The sequence below is a fragment of the Phyllobates terribilis genome, unplaced genomic scaffold (genome assembly GCF_046119375.1).
Source record: "Phyllobates terribilis strain yellow unplaced genomic scaffold, ASM4611937v1 Scaffold_2__4_contigs__length_985480577, whole genome shotgun sequence".
NCBI lineage: Eukaryota > Metazoa > Chordata > Amphibia > Anura > Dendrobatidae > Phyllobates > Phyllobates terribilis.
In genome coordinates, this window is record NW_027362762.1 from 908,809,083 (window position 1) to 908,822,146 (window position 13,064).

The 13,064-nt window shown below is 40.5% G+C and overlaps 1 protein-coding gene across 3 annotated transcripts in view; it reads right to left on the bottom strand.

Annotated features, from left to right (window-relative positions):
* Nucleotides 1-229: 229 nt before the first annotated feature.
* Nucleotides 230-13,064, bottom strand: part of CUNH21orf91 (chromosome unknown C21orf91 homolog) — a 38,026-nt gene continuing 25,191 nt past the window's right edge. For 2 of the 3 annotated variants that reach the window (XM_073668261.1, XM_073668262.1), the window contains exons 3-5: nt 7,951-8,454; nt 5,290-5,352; nt 230-3,414 (exon numbers count right to left, since the gene is read on the bottom strand). In XM_073668261.1, the coding sequence (XP_073524362.1) occupies nt 3,266-3,414; nt 5,290-5,352; nt 7,951-8,454 (716 nt within the window). In that variant the 3' untranslated portion in view covers nt 230-3,265. The remainder of the gene's footprint in view (nt 3,415-5,289; nt 5,353-7,950; nt 8,455-13,064) is intronic. The other variant, XM_073668260.1, reaches the window with a different exon arrangement.

The following is a 13,064-nucleotide window of genomic DNA, read 5'->3' on the forward strand; positions in this document are numbered from 1 at the left end:
TCAGATCTAGGATGTGTTATTTGAGTGTTCCCTTTATTTTTTTCAACAGTGATATATATATATATATATATATATATATATATATATATATATATATCTATCTATCTTAAGGTAAGAAACACAGGTAGAAAAAGAAGTTCATTTGTAAAATATCACTCAGACACTTATACATCATTATTAAAATATCTTTTATTTCAAAAGTGAAAGAAAAAAAATGGCATACATTGCAACACAAAGCAAAAAAAAAAGAAACAAACTTAAATACATCCAAAACAATAACAAAAAAAAAAAAAACACAAAAAACAAGCCAATAAAGTTTCACTCTAATAAAGCGAAATCGGTCTTAAGAATTTTTGTCAGCAAGGCTTCCTGAAAAGCACAGCTTTCACCAGTGTAAAGATCTTAAAAAAACAATATATACATATGAAAACAGAGTAAAAAAATAATATAAATAAAGAGGCGGTGTCTGTGGTCACCAATCAAATCACTGCAACATGAAAGCTGGAGTCAGATTGGTTACAGTGGGTAACACCCCCGCCAAATTTTTTTTTCTTCTTTTTAATCAATGAGGGCCGCACAGTCCTGTAATATTACCCTGAACCGGGCAATATGAAAGCACGACGGGAAAAACATATTACAAACTGTAGCTAAATAATCAGCACAACACACACGGTCCGCAAAATAAATAGGCTTAAAATCTTTTAAAAAAAATTACTACAAAAACTACTCTAAATTCACACTAGAAAAAAAAAACCAAACAAGAATACTATACAAAAGTATAACCAAAGTGACATGAATTCTTTTTTTTCTTTGGCAGTGATGAAAATATCTAGAAATAAATGAAATGACCGATTTTAATTAATTTGACCAATAGTTAGAATTTAATAGAAGTCATACTGCTACCCTGTGAATAATTGAGTTGCAATGAACATACCGGCACATCAATGAACATACCGGCACATCAATGAAACAGCAAAAAAAAAAATAATATATATTTATTTTTACATTTTAAAAAATGTTGTGGTAACACTGAATCCGCCAGTATATACTGGGATCTAAAAGATATTGCATAGCACCAGTTACTGATCATAACTAGAATCTATCATGATGATCTCATCACAATTCGTATCTAAAGCACCAATACTGAAGTATAGCATCTCTGCGCGTTGCTTTTTTTTCTAATCCGTGTTTATGGTAAAGAGATAAAGCTATTAAAAATCAGTCGTGATCAATTACCCATTTAACTAATCGTCTATGACAGGGCCATAATGACGCTTAAGATGGCGGAGATTGCCAACAGTTTAGAGAGACTCTGGGTACTCTACGTAACATGACATAGGTTTCAAGAAGATGGAAGGTCGTTGGTTATTTTGGAAGAGCAATTTCGCTACCGGAATTTGTGTGCTTCGACCAACTACAGGAATTAGCCTTATTCAGAACGGAATAGATTAATTCCTACATTTATAATTAGTGTTGAGCGCAAATGCTCGCTACTGGAGTTTGGCGAGAGTGTTCGATAATGCACCGAGTATCGCAGGTGCTCGGGTGACATGCTCGAATCCCCGCGGCCGCATGTTTCGCGCCTGTTAAACACGTGGACTGCCTAAACATACGGCCGCGGCGATTCGAACATGTCAGTCGACCACCCGCGATACTCTGTGCATACCCGAGCACCCTCGGAAAACTCCAGTAACGAGCACTTGCTCTGAAATCTCACTATTCGTAACCACTTAAAGGGATTCTCCAGGTCTGTAACATTCATTGTCTATCCTTATCATAGGGCAACAATGTTGATATTCCTATAAAAAAAACAAAAAAAAAAAAACACACAACACAACTTTAGGGGTTGTCCAGTAGTTGGCAACCCCTTAGTTTTGGGTCTCGAGAGGGGAGGAAGGAAAAAAAATGAATAAATAAAGTCTCCAGGATTGTCATTGACATCCACCATGGGCATTATATGATCGCTTCAGCCAACCATCGGCCGCTGATCGGTTGCACCCTTCACATTTTATTTGAGGGTGAAGAAAGTAAGTAGCAATTTTTATTTCTCACCTCCCTGTGCCTATTAAGAAGGGGGGTATTTATTATTTATTGTACTCATATAGCTCCATCATATTCTGCAGCGCTTTACAGACATCGTCATCACTGTCCCCATTGGAGCTCACAATCTAAATTCCCTATCAGTATGTCTTTGGAGTTTGGGAAGAAACTGGAGAATACACAGGCAAACACGTTGTCCAGTAGTGGATGACCTCTTTACAAATACGACTTCTGAACACTTTTCGCTCTTTTGAGTCACTACACCCTCAAAAAAAAATCATTAAATGACCCATTTAAATAATACAAAAAAAACCCCAAAAAGACCAAATACGACAAATATCCCCTCATCCCACCCCCCATCAGACAAGGTAACAGTATGTGCAAAGCAGAATACATACATGAAGCAAACTTTTTATAGAACTATTAATAAGTACCCAAAATATTTATTTGTAAAAAACAGTAGCTCATAAAAAGGCTCCTTGTAAACATTTTTTTTAAGTTTCTAGCAATACAATTTAAGCGTTTCAAGCAAAGGTGAATTTTGTTCTTTTCTTTACATTTTTTTTAACCATAAAAGGAAAACTCCATAATCGTAAAAAAAACAGTCCGTCGTCTGCAAGTTGCAAGATTTTTCTTTTAAAGATGATACACAGACAGAGGCTGCTTCTTGGAAGATCAATGTACAACTATAGATGCCTATAGAAATAATGCATCATCCCATCTGCTCTGGTCCTTAGTCCATTCATTTTACAAGTAGGCACAATAGTTGTATGATTTGTCACAATACTGACCAGTATTAAAAAATATCTGAAATGTTAACCCCCCCCCCTAAGGAGCAAAACTTGGAATTATTGCCTTGATGTATGTGATTTGGTAAGACAAGTGGCCTATTTTAGACGGTGGACCCAAAAGAGAACCTCAATTGACAATAGCTGGTGAGGAGACAGGCTCAGCCCTACCGATTTTGGAGACACACGACTTCAAGCTATCCCAGGCTGAATTATCAATTGCCAATCGCTTTCATTCAATCCCACTGGAATGGCTTTTTTAGTAAGAAAAAGCAAGAGAGAAATGCCAACCAACAAGCGTCCGCATTCATTGCTTGACATAAGTCATATTCTTGGACAGTATAAAAAAGAAAAAGAGCCGCGTGAGATCTACGAGAGACCGCCAGGGTGTTCCTTGTGCAGGTTAGATTCCCATCCGCTGATTATTGATTGTCATATTAACTCTTAATCCCTGCCCGTCCCATCTGGAGACAAGGAAGCTTCGAGCAGTTTTTTAGCAGCTGTTCTATGGAAACATGACGGACGTGGAGCTCTGAGGACAGAGTGTCTTTTTCCTGTAGTACACAGCTGAGGTCTTCAAACACATCTGTGACAACAAAAAAAAAAAAAAAAAGAAAAGAAAAGTTTTGCATACATTGTGTCAAGTAAATAGTAAATTCACCATGCTCTATCCACATTCTAAAAACACGCGGGATCATATACAAAGACACAGAACCAGTTAATTTAGAGTACAGGACATTGTGACTTTGTACAAGGGCATATTCTAACGTTTGCAACCTTTTTATGTTAAAAAATGACGTACAATCTCATTTTGTTCTCAAAAATGATTGTTCAAACCAATCACAGATGCGCGGTGCACTCTCGGTGTGGCCTGCCATTTGCATATGTTATTTCCCAGACATAATTGCATGATCTATTATTGTCCCCTCACCATTTTGGCACTTTCCTTACAGGGATGTTCTCAAGTTAAAAAGTTATCCCTATCTATCCTATAGGGGATAACTTTACGATGATTGGTGTCCAACCGATCATAAGAACTAGGAAGAGCTCCTTGAGAATGGAGCAGAGGTCGATCATGTGCACATTCAAATAGGTGCAAAGATGAGCCGATTACTATGCTTGGCAATTTCCGGAACTCACATTAAGAATAAATGGAGCTGCAGTGCGCATGATAGGCAGTGATTGCAAAGTTATCCCCTCTCCAGTCGATATGGGATTCAGTATTTATTTATTATGCTTTGCTTATAGCGCCATCATATTCCACAGCACTTTACATACAACATCGCTGTCCTCATTGGGGCTCACAATCTACATTCCCTATCAGTATGGCTTTAGAGTGAGGGAGGAAACCCACACAAACACGGGGAGAACATACAAACTCCTTGCAGATGTTGTCCTTAGTGGGATTTGAACCCAGGACCCCAGCGCTGCAATGCAACATCACTAAACCACTGAGCCAACGTACCACCCTTGGGATAAATTTAAATCACAAACTTCAGCCCTTAGAACAGGGATGTCAAACTCAAATAGACAAGAGGGCCAAAATTAAAAACGAACTAAGTCGCGGGCCAACCTAAAAAAAACAAAACACCTTAATATTCAGTGGGGTCACAGAGGAGCATATCTTCCAACAAAAGTGCTCCCCAAACACGGTACTATAACCCCACAGTGAATTCCTCCACACATATGGTATGATGACCCCACTGTACCCCCCCCCCCTCAACTCCCCTGGCAAAGTACGGTGACCCCAACACAGTATGTTGCCCCAACTGTGATCCCCACACAGTATAATGGGCCCCCCATAGTCCTCCATACAGAATGGGCCCCCCATAGTCCTCCATACAGAATAATGGCCCCCCATATGGCGTCACGGGCCAAATATAATCAACACGAGGGCCAAATTTGGCCCAAGGGCCAGAGTTGGACATGTGTGCCTTAGAAGCTCCAATTATTTTCACAAAGCACACAACTACAAGAAGGCCATTTCATTTCTCTGCCATGATCATACAAGGATTTTATTTGCTCTTTCATTCAAAGGATCTTGACCTACAGACGAGCTGATTATTATCTGATGCATTTTGTTGTATAAAATGGTTGGGTTAAATCTACTCTGGCTTGTAAAGTGTAGTCTAAAAATACGTCTGTAATAGCATCAGGCGCTGATGAGCTTTACTGTAACCTATACTTAGCCGGCAGCTTAGATTACAGCACATCTGCAGCTGCCATGGAAGGGCTGAGCTGCACTTGCTGACGTATTGATTTAACGCCAAGAATTTTTTTTAAAAGCAATAGGCAGGGGAGAAAGTGCTGTTAAGGAAAAAAAACAACCCAAAAAAACACCACATATTTCTACTAAATTGATGGAACGTGGAGGTGCAGGGTAGAGGCGATGTTACAGCACACGAAGTAGAAGCCTCCTGATCTCCTGAGGATGTGCCAGCCATTCGATATCGAGACTTACCCTGGAGTTGCCGGAGGAGATGTTCATTTAATCGTCCCAGTTCTTCTCTGCTCATCGAGCTCACTAGAAGCGAGGGAGAAACATACAAAAAAAATCAATTACCGTCACCGCAGTAATCCAAGTAATTGAAAACATCCAACAAAAAGTGAAGAATAAAATCTCTGAATGGGATCGGCTCAGACAGTGTACGGCTACAGCAACTAAATAGCGTGGCAGGAGAGAAAGACCGAGCAGTTGTGTGCACCGAGGTGTTCATTAGCTTCGGGAGCCAAATCAGTAGCAGTGCGGCGAAGTCTTAAAACGGTTTACGAGACCACAAAACCAGCTTTCAGAGAAAGTTTGCAGACCGGTGTTAAATTCTTCATACACAAGGTGCAGATTTGGATCAGTTACACTCTACCCAAAGCCTCGCCATGAAGTCCACTAAACTCATAGCCATTACCGCGCCACGATTTATGCAATGGACAATGGTCAAGCAGGAGACCCCTCAGGTTGGAGACCACAAATCTACACATTAATACTTGTAGAATAATCCCCTGCAATAAACGAATCAATTGGCAAAACACAGATCTACAAAATGTATGATCTGCTAAGCCCAGATAATGCTCCTGTACACAAGTCACCATCTATTTGTCTTCCCGTCAATCTTACGAACCATGTTGTAAAGCAAACATCCTACGGCAGCTGATGGGGTTGCAGGGTTTTGAAGAAGATGTGACCTTGGATTGTTCTTTGCAATGAGCAAACTCATCCACTATGACAGAGTGAGAATGACCATATCTTCATGGGGGCGAGAAACACCTGAATCTTCCTAATAACAATGTGCCTATATCGCAGGCAGACAAGTGGCAATTAGTTTGTCATTGGTTGAATCTCCTATGCCAACTATAGAGAAGCCACTCATTCCGTGCCGCCATAGGCCAGCGTAGTCTGGTCCTTCGCGTTACTTCCGCAACCAGCATCCTGTGCAACTTTCACTTGTATTAGACCCAGCGACATGAAGATGCCAGGCGCAGATGTGAAGGCCCGCTAGTACGGAGGACCGGCTTCAGGCCAGACTAGGAATGTGAAACTCAAATTTCTCTAAAGTCGACATAAAAAATGCCTGTGTGTTAGAGGAGCATCTACTTGATATTTTATACTCTACGTCAGTGCTCCTCAACCTTTTTTTTTTTTACCTTGAGCACTACGTTCAGATCTGATAGATGGTCGTGAGCCACATTCAGCGGGACCCATCCTACTTAAACCATAGCGACACCAAAAGCCCCACAGTCCTGACATAATGACAGCCAAGACAACCCCACAGAAAGCACGCCAAAATCTTGTACCCCCTCCCTTTATGGCAGGATACTTGCATCCAGGGGTGCCCACTTTACCCTCTTTGGCATTCTTGCATCAAGCACATTAACCACACTATCACATCCAACTTCAGCACCCCCCCCCCCCTCTAACTGGCAATATAATTCTGCCTCCTATTTGCTAGATTTATCCTCCCCTCCACACCTGCATATGCACACCCAGATCTGCTCTCCTGTGTGGTGCTACTCTAAAGGCACCATCTGAAGACCTACTCTCCATAGTTGTTTGCTAGACCTGGTGCTAATGCACTAAGCTGGCAGACAGCCGTGAGCCACACAACATCTACCTGGGAGCCACACGTTGGAGACACCTGCTCTACGTTATGGCCTGTAGGACAAATCATCTTCTAGACAACAATTTATCCCATATCATGAACGGGTCAAGAAAAAGTAGATAAAAACTAGGGGATGTCCTATTTCAAAAAAAAAAAAAAAAAAAAAAAAAGGATTAAAAAAAAGTGACTGCAAAAGTTTTCTGCTTCCTCTGACTGTCATAAGAAGAGAGGGACTTTTTATAGAGTTGATTGAAGAATGCTCAAGACAGAACATACCTCTTTGAAGAATGTGACCGCAAATTTCAAAACCACAAAAATCATAGGTCCAATTTTACATTTTTTTTTTATTAGATTGCCACTAGAAAAGCACTCTCCCATCAGATAGTTCGGATGTACCAATACTATGTGACTGGTTGGGGTAAAGTCTATAAAAGACTCTTAATGTTCCTGAAAAGTGTCCTGGTGCAGGACGGCCTCTGCTCCTAATCTTTCCCAGTACAGGACCTCCTCCGCTTCTTGGCTTGCAGGAAGCGCTGCAGCCGGTCCCATTATTTTGCCACGCAGCAGTTCCCTGCGCAGCCAGGTGGCCAGTGTTGCATTCCCTTAATTCGAAGGATCGGTTTGGGTCCAAAAGTTCAAACCCCCACCCGTCCTAAAGTGATGGCATATGCATCAATATGCCATCACTTTATGAGATAGGAAAATGCCTTAAGTGCTTTTTTCGGTTGGAGCGAATATGATTAAAAGAGGTGTACAAAATTAAAAACAAAAAAAACAAACAACCATGGTTGCCACACCTGTCCATGGGTTGTGTCCGGTATTTCCGTCCAGCTCCTTTAAAGTGAGCGGGGCTGCTATACCGCAAACCACTATTTTATTTAATGTCTAATAATTTAAAACTTTGTCCTCCTCATCTCCAGAACCTAAAGTCTCAAGGGTTTAATATGAAGATTATATACATAACAATTCCCACCCAATTTGCCCTCTTTAATACAATGGAAACAAGATGCAAAGTAGTAGACACGTACATTGTTCTTTGTTGTATTGCTGGTGTCTTCTCCGAACGTTGGGTCCAGACGGCTGGTTGGAGTTCTCATCAGGCTTTTCTTTACAGGAACTCGGCCACAGTGTACTATGTAGGACGCTCATATTAAAATCCCTGCCGTTTCTTTCTAAAACCCCCTTTGCACAGGTGGATATACCCCCAGCCCCAGTATCCAGCCACTTTTCGGAATACTTGGGGACCTGCGAGTCCTGCTGAGGAATCGGATTTATGTCATTCAGATGTCTGAATTTGTAAAGTTTGTGATGCGTGGTCTTGTGACACTCAGAATCAGAATACAAATCCTTATTTTGTGCATATTGGACAATCCAGTTTATTTTTTTGCTGAGAATAGTCTTTACTTCTTCATAGGGACTCTTGGTAAGCTTGGAGCGGGAACAGTCTTGGTTTGCAATCTGGTGATATTTCTCGAAACAGTCCCTGTGACCTCGTAACGATCTGGTGTGAAGAAGATCACATTTTGCTATTCCTAAGAAGAAAAAGGACATAAGTTAAATCAGTATATAAACCAATATATAGTAAGTTTTTTGGGCTAATAAAAACGTAACATGGCACTATACCCTCACACCACAACACTGGCAAGTGCCCTAAAGGCAGAGGCGGGCACTTGTGCAAAATACTGATGAACAACCACCATTACGTTGAAGAGTAGCTGAATGTGCATGGATCACGTTCTTCATGGGGAGTGTGGTCAATAATTCAGGAGGGCAGTAATCTATTACATCATGGAAGGAACAGAAAGTAGTCCTTTGACTAAAAGGCAGTCAACATCAGCTCAGAAATAACCAATGGCTTAGCAAGCTACCGACTGGAGATTGCTGCTAGTAGGAAAGAATGAGATACAGCCTCCAATAGGTCCACAAATCATCAATAATGTTGGAGGACGAAATGACCAGTATTGGCTGACCATCATATACAAATTTTAAATAAATTATTGCTTGCACCCATCAAAAAGTGATGGCATATGCTAGAAATAGGTCATCACTTTAAGAGATAGGAGAATGCCTTGATTGCCCCTTTTTACTTGAAGCAAATAGGATTTAAGGAGTTGTAGAATAAGATTAGAAAAACCATGTTTGCCAAACCGTTCCATGGGTTGTGTCCAGTATCGCAGTCCAGCTTCAAAAAAGTGAGTAGGGCTGCAATACCAAAAAGTACTGTAGGGAAGTGAGGAACGATTTGTTTTTTTGTCTAACCATTTAAAACCTTTTTGGTCATCCCCCCTTATCTCCAGAATCTAAGGTCTCAAATAAGGGGTTATAAATGTCTGTCAAAAATACAATCCTTCGGGTTGGAAAAATTTTGCCTTGGCGACGTGAAACCAAGTCGGATAAATTAGGTTGATCAATCGCCACCTTTGTAGGCTTTCTTATTTACAGAAGTGCTTGAACTGCCAGTTTGACTATCATGACTATGCCAGGCCTATCATCCATTGGATCATGGACTTACTACAAACAAATGTGCATGGCCAGCTACGGAGTAATCATTTGTGGTCTGGAGATTTCCAATGTGAATTAATTTCACAAAAAAAGTGATCATGACTATTTTTTTTCTTAATTAAGAACACGAACTAGGCCTCAGATTGATAAGGAGCTAATGGTGAGATCCCACCAAGCAATTTGATTTACACCTCAGAAAACTTGTGGTTGTTTGGTCTGAAAAAAATAGTATTGAGCTTGCACAATCTAGTCTAGGCATGTAGAAACAAAACAGAGATAAGAGTTATCAAAACTATAGTTGGAAGGTAGTCAGTGCTACATTCTTAAACAGTAAACCTACAATGCAAAAGTTAAATGGGGGCTGTCAATCATACATTCTTCAGAAGGATTTTTATCAGTTCCCTCTGGCTATGTATACTCCTACAATCCAGATATGGGCTCATGCTGATATTATCTGCTCCTGTGAGTTCCCTCAAAGGAAAATAAGTAAACACAATTTACAAAATTCCCATGGGTCCGTTATAAAACCCCTCAGCTTGCTCTGATGGACTTCGTCTGTCACTATCTATCACTATCCAGAAGACCTCCTGTAATACCTCATTTGCCCTTGGGTGGCCACTGTTGCAGAAATGAGTCAACAAGCAAGTTCCTCTATGAGCTTGACCTGAAGCGATCACTTGATCACAGCACAGACTCTCACATAAAGAGGTTACCCATGAGGAGAACAAATATTCACATATTAAATGAAAATTAGGAGCCATTCTGTGCCTCCTTTCTTATAGTGGGCATTATTCAGCATTTCTTTAAATTTCGGTCTGATAACTGGGGCTTCATTTCATCAGGCAAAATTCAGCCATAGTGAAATGTTTTCCTGTCTTCTCACATAGGAGGAGGTGGGGTTTCTCCTTCCGTACACCTGTGATCTGGAAAGACTCCATTGAAGTTCTCACTGAGGACATCACTCGATTGACTTTCCGCATTTATATAAAATGGCTAAACTATTGAAGCTTCACTTCAAGCCTCATTCCTCCTGAAGATTAGAAGCAAATGTTCCGATACAAACAACGTTGAGAGTTCTGGCCGCAGATCACCAGCTCGCTAATGAAAAGCTTGAGATTTGGGACTTACACAAAGAATACTTGAGACTCTTGAAAGACTTTTCTCCTAGAAAAACGGCCTTGTTCAGAAGCAGGTAGGACTGCCGAGCCAAGATAGGATTGAGGAGGTTTTAATTTCATGCTTATTAGCCGATTTTGCAAAGGAACTGAAATTCTTGACAGGGAATGTGGACATGAAACGTCTGACGGGAAAGAGTAGAGTAGAAAGAAATTAGGTCACTTTCAGAGAACACTGCTGTGCGCTAAACTCGTCGTCCGTCTTAAAGTGAATGCATTTTTTTCTAATTGCAGAATTTTTATATTATTTTTGATGCAGGATTATTGGGTTACGACAATGACTACATATTTTCTCAACTTCTGTTAATAGCATTCCTAGATAGGCTTTATAGCAGCCACATAGATCACAGGAACCTATAGACTGGAGAACTTATTTAGCTTTTTTAGGGATTTTGTGGTGGGCAGGGACAGGGAGTGAGATGTGAATCAATTTTTAAAGGACATGGACCCTATTAGGAGGCATTTTTTTTTTCACCTAGAAACACGCATTTGGCAGAAAAAAAAAAATCTAAAAAATAAGCAAAATGAGTTAATAGTCACATCCACGAGTGATCTTGTTGCAGGGTCTGCAACCCTCATCTCCCTCCTGAACCATCTAGGCTGATTTATGACCAGTTCAACCTAAAGCTGGCTATAAATGAGCTCAGAACACAAGCGGAACAAAGATTACATATCAGATGTGCTCACTGATGGGCCAATGATAATTTTATTTATATAGCGCCAACATATTCCGCAGCACTTTACAATTACCATAAGTCACTGGTAACTCATTCTGCTAACTACGTTCAGGCTGTAAAAGTCAAGTGGTCAAACGTTTTTATAGACTATTGCAAAAATGCTTTTCAGACAAAAAATACGTCCATTTCCTTTACAAAAAAGAAAAACTGCCCATATCCTTTAAAAAGCAAGGATTTTAAGTTTTCTTAAAAACCTGACATGTCATTTATAGCCAAGCAAGAAGTTTTGAGCTGTCCGGATTCAGTCCAAAGACCTCCACCAATGACTGTCACAAAGGGGCAAAAGCATTCAGCTGATCCTTAAAGCGAGAGAATAGTATAAACGTAAGGCCAAGTTCACATGTTCAGTATTTTACATCAGTATTTCTAAGCCAAAACCAGGAGTGGAACAATCAGAGGAAAAGTATCATAGAAACACGTCACCACTTCTGTATTTGTCACCCACTCCTGGTTTAGGTTTACAAATACTGATGTACAACACTGACCTGACGCAGGACCCAAACCTCTACCGACTGTCACTTTTTAAAGAGGTTCTTGGGTATGGTTCTAGAAGAAAAAAAATTTATATAGATCAGATTAAGAGTATAGCTTATGAAAAGGAAGAGTGTGGAGTAACTACTTCCCTTCTGTGGTCAGCACAACATGCGATACATGTTGCTATGAATACACTTTTAGTTTTTTTGCAAACAATCCCCAGCAGCCGGTCTGTTACTCACAATATTCTGCAAAAAAAAAAAACACACACAACCATAAAATAAATAAAAATTCACCTAGTTCTATGGAACAGTTTTTACACCATCTGACTATGCAATGCCATTAGCACCACACACCACCTCCGCCTTAGGAGGCGAGCAGCACCACCTCCACCTTAGGAGGCGAGCAGCACCCAACAAATTGCAAGACCAGACTTCTTTCAATCTGTAGACGTTATTTGCCTTTCTTTTGCGCTGTTTTTTTTTGGGACTTCACAACCAATAATTCGTTTTCTGAAAAGTTATGGTCCCAAGTTTCATCATTTTCAACTCCCCATGGTTGACCCAGACTCAAATATTGTAACTTGAGGGACTATTTGATGTAATTTCAGAACATCAAAACCTTTGGAAGTACTTCTAGGTATACACAGAAAGGAGAAAACGAGAAGAAAAACTCTGTATACTTTTTAGTGGTCATCACTTTTGCAAATTCAGCTCTTGCCAGACCAACAGACACATAAAACAGCTGTGGGTTTATTTATCGGGACACGATGCTCCAGATTAGTTAGAGATGTTCCTTAAATGCCGTCTTCGCACACTGAAATAGACAGGCGGACAGCAGATTTGTCACTAAACCGGTCAGCTGTGCTAAAAAACGTATGCTGAAAATTGGAGAAGAGAAAGACGAAAGAAAGCCTCGGGCGTGCAATGTGCATCTCCGGCTCCTAACGTACTGCTAAAGCACAAATCTGGAGGCTTGGTTCATCCTTAAGTGGATAGCGGACAAATACTGCCGAGCAGCGGCCAGCTGAGTGCCAGCCTCCTCCTCCTATTATGCTCATCTATGACTTTACCAAAGTCTCTTCTTCATAGAGGACATCACACATACAGATTTTCACAGAAGACCTTCTCCATGTTATTGCAAAATCCACCAGTCTCCTATATGCAGCAGCTTTGGTTGGCCAAATGGTTGTCAATAGACCCCAAGTCTCCCTACAGATGACGGTCCCATACGTGCGAGACATTCATGAATATT